Below are 20,589 nucleotides of genomic sequence, written 5' to 3' on the forward strand. Positions count from 1 at the left end.
GTGTTTTATTTTCAAAGGCAAACGATTCATGGTGGGCGTGTTGATTTTCCTTATTTCCTCTGTAATCCTATCAACAATACTGTGATACGACTGTATGTTTTATTGCTCTCAGCATAAACACACAAACTGAGGGGCAAACTGAACATTCTGAGGGGCAGAAGAAGACAACTCATTCACTTATGAATGACCTCCGACATCATAATGAATGAAGGCATACCATACACAACAGCCTCACTGATCTTTTTTCTTTTTCATTCAACAGTGACTTGGTCTGCAGGATATTTTTAAAGGTATACATTTTTTCTTCTTTGTTTTCCCGATTTCACTTTTTGGAACATATCACCAGCTAAAAGTGAGGGAACACTGTATAAATACTGTACATGGTTACATTATAGCAGTTACTACATACTGGTATTTCACACCAACTACGTGCTCTGTTTTACACAATACCCAAATAGTGCTGAGTGCTGAAAAGGGACATCTTGGTGAGAGTGGGAGAAACTTCAGCCGTACATGGTGGGGCGGAGTGTGTTAGAGTGGGTGTGTGAGGGCTTAAAGCCCCATGCAGTACATTCCTGGACTGTCATATTTAGTAGTCTCAGCAAGTAGTAGTAGAGAGAAAAGTTCCTAAAGCTTCTTGAGAGGATAAGAAGCAGACTCTTCAACGCCGATCCTTACACAGAGAAAGTAAGACTTGTTTTTTTCTTTTTCCTTCACTGATCTTGTTCATGGCCGATGAGAAGTGTAAATAACAGTTTCCTTTCCCACAAACGAGAGGGAAGCCTTTTAACCTTTGCTGGTTTACAGCGGGGTTCCCTTGAGATAAGGCACTGAAAAAAATGGACAGCTTTTAGTACTTCTGCAAAAGGTTCAGGCAAAAAAGGAAATAGCCATCCTGTTGTAGATTTTAAAGAGATTCATGTGAAGCTGAACCATTTGTGCAATATGAATCTAATTAGCTCTCCTCAGCTATTAGTTGACGAACAAGAGGCCTTCACATCCTCCAAAAATCAGATGACGGTGGTTGGTGTGTTATGGTTTGTCAGATGATTGTAGTTACGTTTAAGATTTGGGCCAGCTGACCTGTTGTATGGTGCCTAATAGGCTGCACATGACCTCTGCCTTGCTTGATTAAGCAGGATGTAAAACCTCACATTGTGACACTCCTACAAAGAGAACAAAACCTTAACACACATACAAGGTCTGTGTGTAGCTGTTGCTGTTTGGGGACAACAAAACAGAATCTGAGTTTTAGGCTCTTATCGCAGGGGCCAGTTGGCATTCCAGTTGTGGTGCCATGCCAACATAAACTCGCCGGGGAGAGATGGAGTGGGCGAATGCAGGCAGCATAAAGGAACAACTGGCTCGCATTATAGTGATGGGCAGAGAAAAACGGTCCAAATTAATTTCAAGCAATTTAATCACATTTTATGTTTCAGACACCTTGGTAAATACTTCAAAATCTGTTATTTGGGGTCTCACAAGGTTTATGCCATTATATGTTTAATGTAGAAGCTACTACGTGCACTTGAGTAAGGCATGCAAGTCCCTGAAATTACTCCCAAGGCAATGGAAAGCTGACTAGTCAAACATGTCACTGTTGGTGTCATTCCTAAAGTAAAGGGTTAATGTTGATATATTTTTTGATCAAAGTATTTTGTTTCAAGTATACATTCTAATAAAAAAACGATGTCAATGTTTATCTTAAGTCTGCAGTTAGAACTGAAAAACAAAATGTTACATTGTCCATGCACTTGCATACAATAGTATTTTTTGCACTGAAAACATAGAGCAGTAAGGGCAGAGCATGTGACAGTTTATATTTACTATAGGACTACTACAGTATACCTCACAGAATTGCATTGCTTACCAAAGTCTGTATTCGCAAATTACATATAGGAGGGCAACAGATTTTTAAAATATTTTTTTTTTCCCGTAAGGAAATCAGAAGGTGCAAACGCTCTGAGGGCTCAATTTTTTTAGACAGCGCATCTGCGCCGTGGCACAAGTGTTGGCAGTTCCTGGTATTTGTATCAGCGCAAGGCTTTTTGCGCGTTTGCCCATTTGGCAGACCGGTCGCTGCCAAGCTGGGCAGCAGAGCAAGTGTCTTGGAGATGTGCCTGGTAGAGGGACGATTTGGTGACTGAAAGTAATTCGAAACTTTCCGCCTTCTCAGACGAAATGTAAATGGCTGTTTCAGGGTAGAAAGCTGGTCTCACGCAACGTATTCCATTCTGAAATATGTAAACAGAGGGCATCAATCCCTCTGAATCATTGTTTACATTTGTATATATTTTTTCTAGATCACCCTGTTATGGGTGAGGTGTTTGGATGACGAACAATCAGGGGTAAGTGGTGGCCTCCAAGTGCCCATTTCGCAGCGCAAGTGTACTTCTGCCATGTCGTGACTCTTGTGCATGACTAGCGCGCTGCATTTAAAAGGTAATGGAAGGATTCACTTTCATTGGCCATGATTGAAGTGAAGTTGTGACCACTCCCACAGTAGCGCAGCCTTTGCTCTCGCTGAGCTGCTGGCTAGCGCTCTTCTGTGAAATTACCTATATTGGGTCTAACCTGCCTCCATACAGAGATACACAACACGCCGCACAGGATTTATGCCGCTCACAAAAATAAAGCGCTGAGTGTGTCCCTACAATAAGCCATTTCCAACTAGTGGCCTGGCATGCATGTGCATTTTTGCAATTGTAATAATTATCGTTACATTGTTAGAAGGTTGTTTTACCATTAGTAATAATCGGCCAAAAATAACTGGCAAGCAAGGAAGGCAGCAAGGTCATAGAGGATAGCTGTGGTTATTGATGGATGTCAAATTGCAATACTGTACACAGTTGACATACCCCATTGTCTCTATCACAATGATTATGAATGTTTGTGCCAAATATTTACTGGATTCGGAAACAACCAATTGAGCAATATGTCATCTGACCAAGAGATGAACTCAGGGACAGATTACACACATACACTGACACGCACACACATGCACACACATAGATTGAGACAGGGAGAGGTTCCACAAACAAAGCAGCTATGCACTTTCTATACTTATCATATCTTAAAGGGTGGCTGTGACTGCAGAAACCACACCCTACCTTATGCTTAGCTGTTATCAGCCCTTTGAACTGGACTGCATAACTTCAAATTCATTGACTTTCCTCCAAACCACATTCTTGAGCCTGTTTGATGCACATGCTAATGTTTAACAGTAACAGTACATTAACTACTGTACATCAATCATTGTGTCAAAGTTCTCTCAAGTCACCCAAGGAGGAGTGCAAAAAAGAGGGTTTTTTTCGCTCCATTCCTTGCAGAATTATACAATTATTGCTCCAGAAATGTCAGAAGTGCTAAATATTTTTTAAATATTTTAGACACAATAATTCATGTTTTAAGGACTGTTCTGTGTCTTCTTCCCAAAACCAAAATAATTTCAGCAATGAAAAAGATGGATATGATTTTAAGTGATTTTTTTCTGTAGTTGTTTGAGGTACATAATACAAGGATAATTGGGAGTGTGCATGTTTCTCTTAATATTTTCCAGTTAAAATTAACATAACGCTTGAAACCCAGAGGACTGCACATAATTTCCTTTTTATGTAGGATTCGGCTTGTAACCCTGCAATAGAGACGATTGTAAACTGTAGTAGCTTTAATGGTTGATTTTAATGTTTGAAATGTGGAATAACTAGAAAGGTGTGCGGGTGCTGGTTTAGTGAAAATTCAATTGTAGTATAAACTAGAATAATGGTACCATAAACCGACCACTCAGTTGTTTACATAAAGCTGCATCACATTTCTACTTGTGTGTTATTTCTGCTAGTTACTCTTCATGGATGTTTTACTAGAGCCAACAGACTCCACTGGTGCTTCAATATGTTTACTAATCTCAATTTATTGCTGTGTATATATGGCTTTCTTGATTAGATGAAGGAAAATTAAGAAGTGATAAAGCACATGAAAGAACAATTTGAAAATGTCATACCTCCCTTTGGCTTTCGTTTTTGTAAACAACTGAACACGCTGTGTTTTTACTTCTTTTTCCCTTTGAAATTTCTGACCCTGTGTTAAAGCTGAGAATGAAAGGGAAAGACAGGCTTATCTGTGACGAATGACATTCTGCTTTGTATATTGGTTCCCCGCAAAGTGGTGGGGATGTCACATTGTGATAAATATACATGTGATGTGTACATCTACACTAACAAGCATGTTCACATACACACACATACACGCGGGAGAATCCAGCTGTTTATATAGGAGTTACTATACATATGTGTGCAGTTTGCTTGATAGATCCAGAAAGGCCAGGAAAGTGCAACTGTGGAATGATTGTGGATGAAAAGGAGAAAATAGCATTGATTTGCGATGAAAAGATAAATGAAACAAAAGAGTGGCTGTTCATATGTTAATGTGGGTGGATAATGTGGACTTCAACATAATGGTACATAGGAATAATTGGGTTGTTTTTCCTCTCTGGCAGTGGAAATGTGAAGTATAATTTGTTATTTCAGAGATAATAGGCCCTATTTTCGTTTCTGGGCACAAGTCTAGCGCAAAGCGCAGTCTAACTGCGCGCATGGGTGGAGTTTTCTTTCCTTTTAGTATTTTTCTGCACTTTGCACAGTTAGAATTGGGCATATTTTTAAGATGGTGATTAAAATAATTCATTTAATAAATTGATTTCTGCAGTGATTCAGAGGGATCGTCCCACGCTGTTGCCATATTTATGAAGTAAATCCGATGACATCCAGCTCTGTGCGCCGGAACGCTCAAAAGAGCAGCAACACGGCCCCTTGATATGGTAGACTAGACTTGCGCCGGCACAAGAAAGAAATTACGCCGACCACACGGTCGCCTACCTACCAAAATAGGGCACAGTGTTATTTTTAGGTTTATTTTTTATTGACAATGCATATTGAATTAAAAAGAAATTCTGAGATAATGGGAACATTATTTATGATCACTGTATATTTCACTTGTTATACGTTCTACAGCTATTTTAATTACTTTACATTTTACATTCTTACATTAAAGCATGCCAGGTGAGAGGCTGACAGTAAGCCACACATCTGATGTGGGGCGCTTTCCTGGTGCAGCCCCACCCACCAGGGTGGAGTTGTCCATCCACAAGGAAGGGGAAAAAAACACAGAGGACAATGCTTGCCGCCGCTGGTTTAGGAAAATGTGTCCATGCTGCTGTAAATGCCAGAATAGCACCACCTATGATGTCACAGATAAAGTGGAACTGGTAAACCCTCCCACCCCTATTCCAGAACTTGACTGGCCAAAGCCAGAAAATGGAGACTCAAAGGAAATGGAAGGTAATGACCATTCATGTTTGGGGTCAGTTATATTGCAATAATGTAGTCAAACCTTTAATTTCTTTTCTATCCTTCTTCTGCAGTCATGAAGTTGTCTGTGTGTTCTGTGGATCTGCTGAGCTCCACAACAGGAACGAACAGACAGGAGCATCACACTGACCTGTACCACACAGAAGAGCTCGTCATCCGCAGAGGACAGACGTTCCAAATAGAGCTAGAGTTCAACAGACCTTTTAATGTTGACACTGACAAGCTGCATCTAAATCTCAGAACAGGTATAAGTGTGTCACACCTACCCCACGGCAACAACAATGTACCACAAAGCACATCATTACTATGAACAATATTAGATGTGCGGCATTCATCTTGTCTGAAATACATCGGTAAACATAGCCTGACAAGCCACACCCACTAAGAAAGTGGGTCGGGAGACCAAGCCCTTCACCACAACTGGGCCTCGGTTGAAAAGGAGCCGTCCAATCAAATGAGTTTACTTGCTGTGACATATCCTTTGTGAGCAACATCAGTCTTCGGAAGTCCATCCTCATAACATTCAAAATGGTGCATGGATTTCGAGGCTACGGTAAACATAGGTTACATAGTTTAGGTCAATTTATGCATGAAAACGTTTTGTTTGATTACAATATCACAGGGTTGAGTGAATACAGGAAAATTTCCACTGTCAAGTCCAAGGTTCTTAATCTCAGTGAATGTACAAAATGCCGTTGAAACATGATTCCATTGAGATTTGTGTTGTCAGCTGCAGCACTCCCATCTTTCCAAACCTGTCGGTTATTGCCGCAACCAGCTTCTGAGGTCTCCAAGCTCTTGACAGTAAAACATGCATCAACCGATGTGGGAACACAAAATCACCCTGTGTAAAGATCTCCTATGCAATGAGTGCCAGTGTGATCTAACATCAGTCTTTGCACTCATTCTGCACTGAAGATTCATTGGGAATTCACTTGTTTTTTCTTTTTCCGTTAGGAGTCACCACATTATGTCATCCCTTTCCATCTATCCTATCTTCTGCATCCTCCTTTCTAACCCCAACTGCCGTCATGTCTTCTCTCAGTATATCTATCAACTTTCTCATATTATTATTCCTCTTGCTTTCTTACCTGGCAAGTCCATCCTCGTCATCCCTCTACCAAACTTACCTCTCCTCTGGATGTGTACAACACATCAAAGTCTTCTCACTTTAACTTTCTCTCCAAATCCTCTAACCTTGGAAGTCCTACTGATGAGCTCAATTCTATTCAATTTGGTCACTCCTACAGAGACTTTGAGACTGCAGACGGTTCTGTGCCATGCTCGGTGTTCCGGCAGACAGACGGCATTTACTTTTATATGAACCCAGTTCACCTGGAAATTTGGTGTCTGAAAGTAGACTAAACTATTCACCTGCTGGAACCAGATCTAAGTTTTAGGGCAGGTGGTGTAAAATGATTTTGATGAATTTGATCGTATTGCAGGCAGACAAACTCTGAGCTCTGTTGACGTGTGGTGGATGTCATCGTATATTAATCCTAAATATGATAACAGCGTAAATAGAACCCTCTCAATCATTGCAGAAATCAATTACTTGAACGCATTATTACTGTTATCATTTTTATCTAATGGTCACTGATAGTGTAGTGGTATACACGCCTGAGTTGTGTGCGGGCAGCGTGGGATTGATTCCCGCTCAGTGACGGTGTCTGTGTGTGCCCTGCGACTGGCTGGCGACCAGTTCAGGGTGTAGTTCACCTTTCGCCCATTGTTGGCTGGGATAGGCTCCAGCAATTCCCCGCGACCCTGTACAGGATAAGCGGTTTGGAAGATGACATGACATGACATTTTTATCTAAAACTTACATCACAAATCAGCCCAGTCCTACTGCTCCTCTGTACGATTCTAACAAACTTCTCTGCAACTCCACACCTCCGCTTGCATTTCCACAGTTCATCTCTGAGTACCCTTTTACAGGATGAAAAGGAGAAAAATAGCATAGTTTTAGCATAGCGAAATAGTTTCTTAAATCACTTTCTGTATTTAATTTGTCTTCCAAAATTAGAATTATTGTCAAATATTGTTTGTGCTCTTTATTCATGATATCAATGCATGCATTATGGATGCATGAATAGATGTGGTTCTCACAATTAAGGTATAAATGTGTACTTTTCTGAGGTCAGACTACACTAATGTTGGATGAAAGGGTCTGGCTCACAATCTGTTGAAGCTTTGAGGTCTATGAGTCCAGGGCGGAGACATTTCTTTCCCACTCTCGTTTACAGTCTGCATCTGTGATACGTGACGCAAAAAACAAAGAGGTTGCATGTGTGGTGGTCATAAAGGGTGAAATTAGATATTTTACTTTTGCATAGGATTTTGTGAAATACTGATAGATTAAACTCCTCATTTTATTTCAATTTTCATCTTAGCTCTTCTGAAGCTAAGAGTTGGAGCCTCAGAAGCTAAAGAGGGCCTAATTACGTCTCAATGGTAGAGTGGTCATCTTGCAACCCAGAGGTTGTGGGTTCAATCCACAGACCATGTCGGAGTGTCCTTGAGCAAGATTCCAAACCCCCAGTTGCTCTTGATGCTTCGAAAACAGTAGGTGAATGAAGAGTCAGATGAAGCGCTTCAAGCACCTTGTAGATGGAAAAGTGCTATACAAGTCTGTTTTAAACCACCATAAACATATTCATTTGAAAAATCTTATAGCCAAGAATCATAATCTGATACAGCCTCAAGAAGAACATGCAGTGTGCCGCGACTGTATTTAAACTACACACTACCATGGTGACATCACATGGTTTGGATTCCACCCAGAGTCTTAACAGTTTCCAGACGTCAGGATACCAGACACTTCCCTCTGGTATATTCAGGTTGTTTACTACAATGATCAACTACACTCTCTAGAATAATGTTTATTGCATCACAACAGAAAAATGGGAAAATCCACACCCATTCCGGCTGTGTAATTTTAAACAAATCCTCATTAGTGCAACTTTCAATGCCTCATCTGTTGAGAAAGGACTTTGTCGTACTTTAGTTTCGCAACTCATTATCTGGGTAAAACAGAAGTAAAGATTTTTAGTCAAAGATAAGCAATGTGAATAATGGAGACTTGTTCTCATTGATTTTTCTTGTCTCTAATGTTCTGCATTGGGAGAGGAATTGTGGCAGGGGTCTTGTCAGGAATCAGATGGAGAACAATGTAATTTTGATCAATTCTGTTCTCACTTTACCAAATGACAAGTAAAAGTCCAGCAGAGAACCACAAAGCAAACAGCTCGGAAGAATGCATGATATCTAACAAAAGTGCAATTTATTGATTGCCATTGATGACATGGATAATGTCGAAAAATTCCTTTGTTCATGATTTAACAAAATGTTATCTTGTTATTGAGGTAAGTCTTCTTGTAATCCACAATGTCCTGTGAAAGAGCAGCTGACTGTCTGTAGTTTGTTGCAAATTGTGTGTCTGTACACTTCTACACCAGAAATTGTGTTTACTCGCACACTAAAGGAGCACAAAGAGCTAGTTTGAGCAAGTTTACTCTGTGTCCAGCATGTCTTTGCAAGGTTTGGACTCCTACTGTTGTCTCACTTCAGTAAATCAAGAGTTCGATTGTCAGCCGTCAAAAATAATGCATTAACATAATGCTGTGTAATTCTAATTTCAAACAGTAATTAAAAAGGATCTATTTTATTTTCAAGTGCTCTGTACAAAAGAGTCAGTGAAAATACCATTTATACTTCACATACATCAGTCAAATATCATTTGATTATATAATACTTAATTATATAATAATTCTAGACATATATTTTCTTGTTAAGATCATTTATTTTGGTAATTTATGTAAAGCCAGAAACTGCATTCTGGGGAATTCTCTTTCTGTTTCACTATGAAATTATTTCCAATAGTTTAGATGAGTAGATACTGTCGCTGTAGTAGTAGTAGTAAAATCACGAGTTAAATTTTTGGCCAAAACTGGATAACCTCCAGATAAACTCTTCTACTTCAAATACATTACATTTGTAATTCATTTGGAGCGATTGCTGTTTGTTTTACCATTGGAAAGAGCAGCCACCAATTATTATTTTAACTTTATTTTTCTATGCATAATTGGTGAAAATCTGAGCAACTCCAACACATAATTAGTAATGTTTTGTAGAATTTGTTTTTACTTTTTGAATACTATGGTTCCATTTGCCTGACACATTACTTTTTTTTTGTAGGTCCACTACCGCTGGTATCCAAAGGGACCCATGTCATCATCCCACTGGTTGATACCTTGGATAATAAACAGTGGGGGGCTAAGATTGAAGAGCAGAATAACAACAAGGTTAAGTTGTCTGTCAACTCTAGGGCCAATGCTGTGATTGGTCTGTATGGTCTGACAGTCACAACTAGCCCCCTGAAAAATGAAACTCCAAATACTTACACCTCCAGCAAGAACATCATCATGCTCTTCAACCCCTGGTGTGCAGGTAAGATAGTAAACGTCATGAAAGTCTTGTAGGAAGTGGAGAACAGTAGTTTTCATTTTGTTCTCGTGTCTGACAATGTATAAAACGCCGCCATGCAAGTGCACCCAGTTCTGCAGCCGGTAACAACTTGTCCTCTGTCCTACTGAACTGTATTTCCTCTCTCTTAAATAAGCCTCCTCCACCCAGTTTTGCCACATCTGCTGAACTGACCTTCATACAAACTTTCACCTCAGAGCCCTGCCCTCCTCCCCATCCTCTGTGTTTCTGTTCCAACATACTTTTTAGACATATTCAATAAGGAGTGAACAACAAGAATCGCAGCTGCCAGATAAAGTTCTCCTGCAAGATGTCAAGAGTACTCTTGCTTTGCTCCACCCTACACCCCTCCTCCCCCAAGCACACAACTTCCCCTCTTTCTCTTAGCTGTCCCTCATGACTGGAATCTCTTCCTTCCACTTTTTGCCATAAACATCTTAATTTTACTGTGTATGCTTTTCTATCTTTGTCGTGTTATGTTTCCCACCCATTGTAGCAACAATACGAGTTACAAGAGATGGGATAAAAATGCCACATGTGCAAGACCAACACCAACTCTGCCCCGGCGAAACTGGGGCCCATGTTTGTGAACCATTTCCTGGCCCTATTGAAATTCTCCCATTTTTTGTGAAAAGAAATCACATTCTTGAGTGATTTAGTCACTAAAGAGGTAAATAGACCAGGCTTTCTGGGCCTCTTTCACAGAAAGGGAGGAGGCAAAAACTGTGACTTAACCTCAAGGACAAACTAATGTGGATGAGAAACTACTACTTACAATAATAATATAATAATAATAATAATAATAATAATAATAATAATAATAATAATAATACTCTCAAGGAAAAGTAACTATTTTAAATTGTGGTCTCTTTCAGAGGACACAGTATTCCTGGATGATGAAGACGAGAGGAAGGAGTACGTGCTGAATGACACTGGAAGAATTTATTATGGAACTGAGAAGCAAATTGGAGCTCGCACGTGGAATTTTGGCCAAGTAGGGACTCTCTGGACAGTACAATATCCTGATCACTGTTTGAGTATTTTTCTCTTACTTCAAATCGCCAAATGCTGTAAAAATAGAAACGATGACGATCCTGTCTATTTGCATCCTCCTCTTGTTTGTGGCCCGCAGATTGTTTTGCGTCCTACCCAGCAAAAACTGGTTGAAAAGACGTAACTTGTGTCCGTTGAAAAAACGTCTGAACTTGGTTGAAAAGTGAAAGGTGAAAAGACGTCATTTTCATGCTGTTGAAAAGACGTCTTTAAAAAGACATCCTTTTTCAGTCTAAATGTGGTTGAAAAGTGAAAGGTCAAAAGATGTAATTTTCATGTCGTTGAACAGACATCTTTAAAAAGACATTCTTTTACAGTCTAAATTTGGTTGAAAAGTGAAAGACAGTGCTGGGCATTCCGTCCCAGGGCTGGACCGGACACATTTGGGGAAAAAAAAAGGCCTCAATATAATAAAAACTAAAGTGGATTTTAGTCCGGCCCACTAATCGGCCCTCATGCATGTGACATGGTTACGGTGATATGCATATGTTAACATGGCAGGGAGGTCATTGTTTGTTGTGCGGTGCTCAGTCATGGTTTCATAAAGTAGAACGCATACGTGTCCAGAATATTTTTTTCAGGACATTCATGGTGGAAGTGACAACAAATCTAAATTAAAAAGTAGTGTTTAGAATTGTGGTAAATTCTATATTATAATATATTTTGTGTCATGGTGCTTTTTAGATATGAATTGAATGAATAAGACACCAACGTCAGTCTGCAAAGTGTGTCAGTGACAATCACTCTGATTGACTGCCAGCCAGGAAGTCCATCCCCATTCAAAGTGTTGCACGGGAGTGACATGTATTTTAAATATCTTTAATAAATGCCAATTACGATAGCAAAGAAAAATTACATTTTCGAGACGATAGTTTCTTAACATCATGCAGCATTGAAAGCAATACAACTTTAGGGGCTGAACTAAGAAAAGGAAATATTGCTCTTATGAAGACATGTTTACAAATTAGTTGAGCTTTATGGTTGAGATTAATTATCTTCAACAAGGCTTTGGCGACACACCAAGTAGACCTGTGACATTGGCTTTGGATTCCTTAAATTTGTTTGCAATATAGACACACCAATCTTAATCTTAAACCACCACATGTAACTAATCGAACAAGTAAAATTTACAAAGATACTAATGCTCCATCTTGAAAGCTTAACAATGTCAGTCATTGTTATTGCAGTGGTATGGACATGCGGTGACAGAGGCTTGAAAATACAACATACAATTTTTATCTACAAAAAAGAAAAAAAAGACAATTCTTGACAGCCATGACACTTTTGTAAATGTAAAAACTTGCATACCATGCAAACGCTATTGATTTTATTTTTCACTTTGTGGATATCAATACGCTGCTGTCATCTGTGTAAAAGATAGCGTAATTGTATTGTCTTTTCACTAATTTAACTATTAATTAAAAAATATGACCCCAAAAAATCTCTTCTGTCTCTTTGCTGTAGTTTCAAGAGGGAGTCTTGCAAGCATGTCTATTCGTTCTGGAGAAGAGTGACATGCCTCCATCTGGTCGAGGGGATCCTGTTAATGTTGTCAGGGTCATATCAGCCATGGTAAGTAATTTTACTCATAGACGCATACTTTTATAGTGGAAATACTGTGAACATTGGCTGGAATTCGCTTCGATCTCATTGTGTCACATGTTGACCAGCATGAGAACTTGAAGGGTATATGGGTATTTTTGGAGGGTATATGACTTGCATATATTTTCTCCAGATAAATGCCCAAGATGATTATGGGGTTCTAATTGGAAATTGGTCTGGGAATTACTCTGCTGGAGTAGCTCCTGCTGCATGGAGCAGCAGTGTGGAGATTCTGAGAAAATACCACTCCTCCAATGGAATGCCTGTGTCATATGGGCAATGTTGGGTCTTCTCTGGAGTCACAACATCAGGTGAGTGTGTGAGCAAATAGGAACGAAAGTGTGAAGGCATATTTCATGTATGACAGGATTGACCCCATCACTGCCAGATGTCTGGTCTTCCAAGTAGGGTTACAAAGGAGCAGCTTTCTTTCCAAGTAGATTTTGGTTACTTTCCAGAAACATTTCTATGCAAAATCTAGCGAAGGAATCTTAAAATATTATTTCTTCATATTATTATACAAAACGTTGTAAAACAATTTATAGGATATAGTTTAGAAATGATTAGGTCATGTGTTGGAGAAATGCATACTGGCTGCAGTAGATGTGGCATCCGCAGACTTGTGGGAAGTTATGTGCTGGATGTGCATGGAACCAAAGAATGCTACTAGATGTGGATATTCATGGAACCTGTATCATGCAAAAATCAACTTTTTTTTAGCTTTTAGCCAAGTTAAAATGGTAATTCCTCACCAAAACACCCCAAAGTAGTCTTTTCTCACCTTTTACTCATCTCTGAGCATTCCTGGCCATTCCTGCTGTCTAAGCAGCTCAGCCCAATCCTAGAAAAACACTGGGTCCTCAAACTCATTACGAATCCATCTTATATCTACATCCCATGAGACTTTGCGTGAATTATCCGTTATGAACCGAAACAGGCATTCCGTTTTTTCTTTAATGTTCACTCAACAAGTTAACATAGACCACAATGCATTGTAAGCAAGAAACCAACAATTTGCGAGTGCAAATATCAAAGTGATACGGTAATTATACACCATGGAAATCATTTTATTTTCCCAACATTCCCGAAAGCCGCCCCCTCCCCCTGATCCTTTTGTAAATTTGAAAGGAAGCATCTTTTCAGTCCTCACTCACCTGATGGCTTATACCGCATTTAAAGAAGGTTGCTACAAAGTTTAAGAGCTGCTTAGGAGATAACATTTTTTTCCGGAGAGATTGTGTCATGTGCTCAAAACAAGGGGTGCTGATTGGACAAAGAAGAGATCTGTGTTCTGCACTCAATTGCTGCTCCTCAAGTACCTGGATGTTTGCCACCCAAACTGAATTTTTATTGAGATTAGAATTTTTATTTGTGAAATACACACAGTTGAATTTTTTTTGTGAGTAATTCAAATTCAAATCGTACAATTCAAATTCAGTTTTTCAAAGTAAAGATTCAAATCAAACAATGCAAATTCAAATTATGAAATTCAGATTCAATCTTATACGAATCCACTTTACACCAAATGAGACTGTGTGAATTAGCCGTGTGAATTTTCCTGCAATTATTCAAGTTTAACTACTCAAATTCAAATACAATTTATTCAGATTCCATTTCTGGTGGTTGGGACTTGGGGGAGTGGACGTTATGCTACTGAGGGGTTCGTCCGTGTGTACGCTTTGCCTCAGGCTGTTGGTTTATAATAAAATGTGAGATAAACAACTAACGTCTGAAGTCATATCCCTGAGATACGTTACAATAACTTCTTCTGACATTATTACAATTTACTGTTTTGTCGGCGGTGCGCGCAGCAGCCTACTTTAGGACGATGACATCATGAAAGGGGCGCGGCAGCCACACGAGACAAGACGGGGTTTTAGTGAGCCAGGCATCTTGCTTTAGGCTTAGAAATATAGCCGCTAAAATAACTCATGTTTCATTGTGCCAAATGTAATATATAATCATATATACAGTATACCGATAGTTAACTGTGGAAAGCTTAAAAATAGCATGACAAAACTACTTTTAAACATAATCATACCCCCATTTTTTTTTTCTTTATTCTCTGTTATAGACTAATTTGCCTTGTATTTAGGGATGAAACAGGTTATGGTTCACCAATAAAATATGATAAAATTTCAAACCATTATCAATAAAGTGGCACATAATTTACAACTTTGTTATTTTGTGGTAATATTTCCCTGAGTGTTCATCCTGGTGACACTTTTTCCCAAAAAGTCACTTCTGTAGTGACCATTTGAGATTTTTTTCTGCTGTTCCTGGACAATTTAGAAAGACTCTGGGACTCCCTGCCAGATGTATTCAGTGTGGTAGTGATGGTTTTACCCCCTCCATGTCCAGATTGCAAGTGAATTAGCCAAATCTGATTTGAGTGCACTGCAGTTTATTGTACTGTATCTACATACATGTGGGAAATAATAATTAGATTCATAAAGAAGACCGCAATTAGATTCTGTATTATCTCATTCCTGCAGCAGTGCTGCCAACTTTTAGCATCCCTGTTGCATAATTTTGCAGCTTTTCCAACAAATTTTACGACTTTGATTGAGCTGATTAGCGACAAATACCATGTTTGGTATTACAGAAGACTCTCACACTCTGATACATGTTCACAACATTTTATCTCTCATTGCACTATATTCCTGTTACTTTTAACACAGTGTAATTTCCATTCAGCGTTTCCAATGTCGCTGAATTTTTTGACCTTACTTTCAAATCAACTTCCGTAATTTCCTCAATCACAGTGTTCTCTCTGCCGGGCCTGTTTCATTCAGACTGTAAACTTCAGACTGGCCATGTGCATGCGCACGCACATGATAGCCAGCTGACCTAAGCACTGATAGCCATAACTCATTTACACCCTAAATACTTCACGCTGACATTCCTGCCATAGCTTCTACTTTGGGCCCTCATACAGCACCATGTGTCACTTTCATTCCACCAGCATCACGTGCAGTACAATTATGCGAATGTCACCTCAGTAAAAATAAACAAATTGTTCTCAGAAAAGTGGACTCATAACTGAAATATGAAATCACCCCTTAAATTCTCTGTTCACAACTAGATCACTGTGTTTTTATTTACGTTTGCAGTACTCCGTTGTCTTGGCATACCTGCTCGCAGCGTGACCAACTTCCAATCCGCTCATGACACTGATGTGTCCCTCACAACAGATGTATATTTTGATGAGGATATGGAGCCAATCGACTACCTCAATAGTGATTCTGTCTGGTAAGTTGTATAACGTGATGTGACATGACCTGCGACATTCTGATTGGCAAAATGGCCTGCTCCATACCAGAGTCCATTTTATATTTTGGTATGCTAAAAAATAGTCCACTTAAACTTGAGGCAGGCAGTTGTCATGCTCCTTCAATTATCCATTTATCTATCTATCTATCTATCTATCTATCTATCTATCTATCTATCTATCTATCTATCTATCTATCTATCTATCTATCTATCTATCTATCTATCTATCTATCTATCTATCTATCTATCTATCTCTATCTATCTATCTATCTAATTATCCATCATCCATCCATCCAGTACCATCCCACCATTTGCAATTCTTAGAACGTATTTATTTGTCTTTATAAGTTATCTAATTTTATGCAACTTTAAGTGGAAGTCAACCCAAACTTATTTTTTTTAAATGATGTTTTATGCAGGCCCACACTAGTTGAAACACAGCATTCTGATTAATATTGTTTTTGTGGAGTATGAGTTAAGCAACAAAATCCACTCGTTTTTAGCCATCTCAGCTCAGGGGGCGGCCATTTTGTCACTTTTGTCGACTGAAAATGACATTACACACCCTCAGGGCTCAGATAACAACCAATCACGGCTCAGCTTCAGAAAACAGGTGAGCCGTGATTGGTCAGAAAAACGGGTGGATTTTGCTGCTTAACTCATATTTCATATTACCAGTAATCATATTGCCTTGATTCAACTAGTGGGCCTGCATAGAACATATTCTTGAAAAAAAAAATTGGGTTTGACTTCCACTTTAAACAAAAATCCACATTCACAGCCACCCTGTGATTGACAGGTGATCAGTCTCATACTGGAATGAACTCTTCTCCCTCAAAAGGCTCAGTGTTCTAGAGCATGTACAGAAATGATATGTATATTAACTCTTTTGTTATGTAGGAATTTCCATGTATGGAATGATTGCTGGATGGCCAGGCCAGACTTGCCCCATGGTCATGGGGGCTGGCAAGCTGTTGATTCCACCCCCCAGGAGACGAGCCAGGGTACCTTCCGCTGTGGCCCTGCCTCTGTCAACGCCATCCGCTCTGGCCAAGTCTACCTCAAACACGACACACCTTTTGTCTTTGCCGAGGTGGGCAAGTCTTCATCATGTCCTCTCTTTCTGTAGACTTCATCAGCTCTACAAAATTCAAGTCAACTCTGTTCTCTGATGGTTGGAATGTTACTCCTTAATTAGGTCAACAGTGACAAGATCTACTGGCAAAGGAATCTTGATGGTACTTTCAGCCAGATCCACAGTGAGAAGAAGGCTGTTGGCCACTCTGTCAGCACAAAAGCAGTTGGATCTGACGATCGAGCTGACATCACTCATTTGTACAAACATCAGGAAGGTACCAGCGTCTGTTTTATTTTTCTAATTGTGCCATACTCATGGAGTGGTGGTCAGTGGTGGATACGGAATTACAATGTGTCATTATTAAAGGGTAAGTCAACCCCCCAAAATGATTCGCAATAATATGTTCTATACACCTTCACCAGTCAAAACATGGCATTCTGATTAATATTGCGCTTGTGGAATATGAGTTAAGCAGAAAAATCCACCCGTTTTTAGCAATCTCAGGGGACGGCCATTTTGGCACTTCTGTCAACTGAAAATGACATTTTCAGTTGCTCAGGTCTCAGGAAACAACCAATCACGGCTCAGCCTCAGACAACAGGTGAGCCGTAATTGGTGATTATTACTTGAGCGCTGAGCACCTGTGATGTCATTTTCAGTTGGCAGAAATGACAAAATGGCCCCCCTGAGATGGCTAAAAATGGGTGGATTTTGCTGTTTAACTAATAGTAGAAAAACGCAATATTAATCAGAATTTCACTTTTTGACTAGTGGGCCCGCATAGAACATATTATTGTAAAGAAAATGCTTTGGTTGACTTCTGCTTTAACTTTGATCGGAATGATTGATCAATATCAGACTATAATCCCCAGACTCATCAACTGCCCTTTTTCCAGGTTCAGAGGAGGAACGTATCGCCGTAGAGACTGCCAGTCGTTTTGGCAGCAAGCCAGATGTTTACTCCACGCCCATGGCAGAGGATGTTAGTGTGGAGGTGAAGATGGAGGGGGAGGGGCCCAGGATGGGGACCGACGCCCATCTGTGCATCGTGGTGAAGAACCTGAGCTCTCAGCCCCGGAAAACTACGCTTCACAGTCAGGTGGCTGTCATGTACTACACTGGTGTTGTGAAGGGCACCATCAAGAAGGAGCAGCTGCCAGTAGAGCTTTTGCCCAATGAAGGTTGGTTCTCACAAAATGGACTCTCAAGGGCCACCTGTTTTCTGAAGCCGAGTCATGATTGGTTGTTACCTGAGCCCTGAGCAACTGTGATGTCATTTTTATTCGACAAAAGTGCCAAATTGGCCGCCCCCTGAGATGACTAAAAACGGGTGGATTTTACTGATGTTTATCAGAATGCCATGATTTGTTTAGTGGGCCTGCATAGAACATATAGTGTATGCTTGGAAAGAAAATATTTGGGTTGACTTCCTCTTTAAGTATTTATTTACGCAAGTAGTGTGTGTAGCTTGCATAGGTGTAGAACTGCACTGCATCATTATAATAGGTTATAATAGGTACAGCTCTTGTTGTTTTTGAGCTTAGCACCCACAGTGAGAATGTCACACCAAAGCCTGAAATTCACCTCCGTGTCCAAGAGGATATCACATTAGTGTCACTGCTGTCATGGTTTGCGTGTGTATACGTGAAAAATATGTGGCCCTAGAAGAGGACTGAGAAGACCATCATTCAAGTCCTGGCAGTGGTAACAACCTGAAAAACAGTAAAGAATGGTGAAGGGAGCATGTGTTTGGTTGTGCAGTATTTGTATGCATACATACTCTCCAAGAGTCAAGGTAATGTGAGCATTTTCCAAGTCATTCCTCTCTGTCTTTGCACAGAAAAGACCATTGAGTGGGTTTTGCCTTATCAACAATACCAGAACCAGCTGGTGGATCAGGCAGCACTAATGCTGACATTGTCCGGAAGAGTCAATGAAACCAAGCAAGTGTTAGCCAACCAGACTTGCTTCAGGCTCCTCACACCTGATCTCAACATCACGGTGGGCTTTTCGCTTAACTTCATGATCAAATCAGATTTGTTTTCATGCGTCCTTATAAATTCTGAATTTATGATTGTCAGCCTTTGGGGAATGCTGTGGTTGGTAAGGAAATGGCAGCCAAGATTACGTTCACTAACCCGCTGCCAAGAATGCTGAAGGGCGTGGTCTTCAGAGTGGAAGGACTGGGCCTGCAGAAAGGCCACGAAGTATTTGTAGGGTAGGACTCCTTATCTACTTCAAACACATACTTCCCGCTATCGATCCTATTACTTGATGCTTGACTTGCCACTCGTGTGTCTTAGTGACGTCAGCGGTCTCTCCACCGTGACGCTGACAGAACACTTCATCCCAACCCAACCTGGGCCCAGGAAACTGGTGGCATCTCTGGACTGCAAACAGCTGACACAAGTGCACGGAGTGGCTGACATCATTGTTCTAGAACAGTGAGAGGCAGCTAGCTGCACCACCTCTTGTTATATTCTTCACTGACGCCTATAAAATATGAAGTCAATATGAAGTATTTTGTTAAAATACTGTATATAGTCATTTGCATTTTGTATTGCAGCAGAATGTTTCAAAACGAGTTGAAAATGGCATTACCAGTAATATTTTAAAACACCACACAGTGTTTGTGTTATTGAAAGCTTTTTTTTGTAACATCAGTATTTTTATGAGGGTCAAATACATTTATAGCACTGAAAAAAAAAAACACTGAACAAACAATTTATTGTTTACTGTATGTGTGTAACTTACATATGTGAAAAGTGTTGTCAGACTGACAAAGTGAACCACATGATGACTTAGGCCGAAGGTATCATGGAAGGCTTAGATGCATTGTAATCTCTCATAGTTTACTTTTTTGAAATTACATCAATCATAACTACAGGAAAAGCCTCTGTGGCATTTTACTCTTTTCTCCTTGTGCTTTTTTCATAACAGACATGATTCCCCTGTAAGTCAATGTTAAAAAATAATGTTCAAAAGGGAAAATGCAAAAGTCTAATTTACGCGTAGTCTACTGCTTTACTATATAAAACTATATTGTTCTTTAGGGGCAATTCTATCCGTTGTTACCCCATGTATTTAGCGTCTTTCACTATTGTATTCATTTTCATGTGTACACTAACAATGAAGTAAGCGCACTACTGTTGATAAGTGGACTATCGGGTAGCCCAATGGGAATGGAAAACTCTGACCTTTATTTAGTTTACCTTTTTCCTTTTTTATTATTATAGTATAGCTAACCTCACAAAACTCACTATAAAATGTGAAGGAAACTGTTCCATTTTACTATTTATTTTTTGTATCGCCTAAGTTGATAATAAAACTATACCTGGACACTAAAAGGTTGAATTGAGTTCTTCTTTCACTATCATCCGGCAAGCTATTCATAGTAGTAGCGGTGAGAGAAGATAACACAATTACATCAGTTAGAAACAAGCCCATGATTTGGAAAAGCAATTTAAACTGGCAGTGTGTTTCGTTCATCTCTTTACTATAACGTGATTTGGCAGCAAATGCAATTCGAGTCAAGCCTGTTCTTTCTTGCTCCAACCCGCCATGCACAAAAAATAAATTAAAGTCAGTACAGAGAGAAAGGGGTCAAGAAAGTTTCCCTCAAAGTGTCATGAGTAAAATGTCTCAAAACAAAATCTGAGTTTATTCATGATCTGATTATCACTGTCAGCCTGTCTGGGCAACATTAGATGGTTGAAAAATCATTACATAGAA

The 20,589-nt window shown here is 39.6% G+C and overlaps 1 protein-coding gene across 1 annotated transcript; it reads left to right on the forward strand.

Annotated features, from left to right (window-relative positions):
* Positions 1-576: 576 nt before the first annotated feature.
* Positions 577-20,204, forward strand: tgm1l1 (transglutaminase 1 like 1). Its single transcript, XM_086043069.1, has 14 exons — positions 577-687; positions 5,050-5,336; positions 5,420-5,611; positions 9,564-9,815; positions 10,727-10,845; positions 12,369-12,476; positions 12,640-12,817; positions 15,620-15,758; positions 16,680-16,872; positions 16,978-17,131; positions 17,754-18,038; positions 18,698-18,858; positions 18,939-19,075; positions 19,161-20,204. The coding sequence occupies exons 2-14, from the start codon at positions 5,051-5,053 to the stop codon at positions 19,303-19,305; spliced, it is 2,349 nt and encodes a 782-aa protein (XP_085899195.1). The 5' UTR covers positions 577-687; position 5,050; the 3' UTR covers positions 19,306-20,204.
* Positions 20,205-20,589: the final 385 nt, after the last annotated feature.

This window comes from Filicampus tigris, chromosome 10 (genome assembly GCF_054856515.1).
Source record: "Filicampus tigris isolate MCC_2025a chromosome 10, RoL_Ftig_1.0, whole genome shotgun sequence".
NCBI lineage: Eukaryota > Metazoa > Chordata > Actinopteri > Syngnathiformes > Syngnathidae > Filicampus > Filicampus tigris.

What these genes read in the sequence shown, in the direction of transcription:
- tgm1l1 (XM_086043069.1), top strand. Translation starts at nt 5,051, where the DNA reads ATGCCAGGTGAGAGGCTGACAGTAAGCCACACATCTGATGTGGGGCGC. An exon ending in GCATCTAAATCTCAGAACAG is followed by an intron (nt 5,612 to 9,563) that starts GTATAAGTGTGT and finishes TTTTTTTTGTAG; the next exon opens with GTCCACTACCGCTGGTATCC. An exon ending in GGCCACGAAGTATTTGTAGG is followed by an intron (nt 19,076 to 19,160) that starts GTAGGACTCCTT and finishes CGTGTGTCTTAG; the next exon opens with TGACGTCAGCGGTCTCTCCA.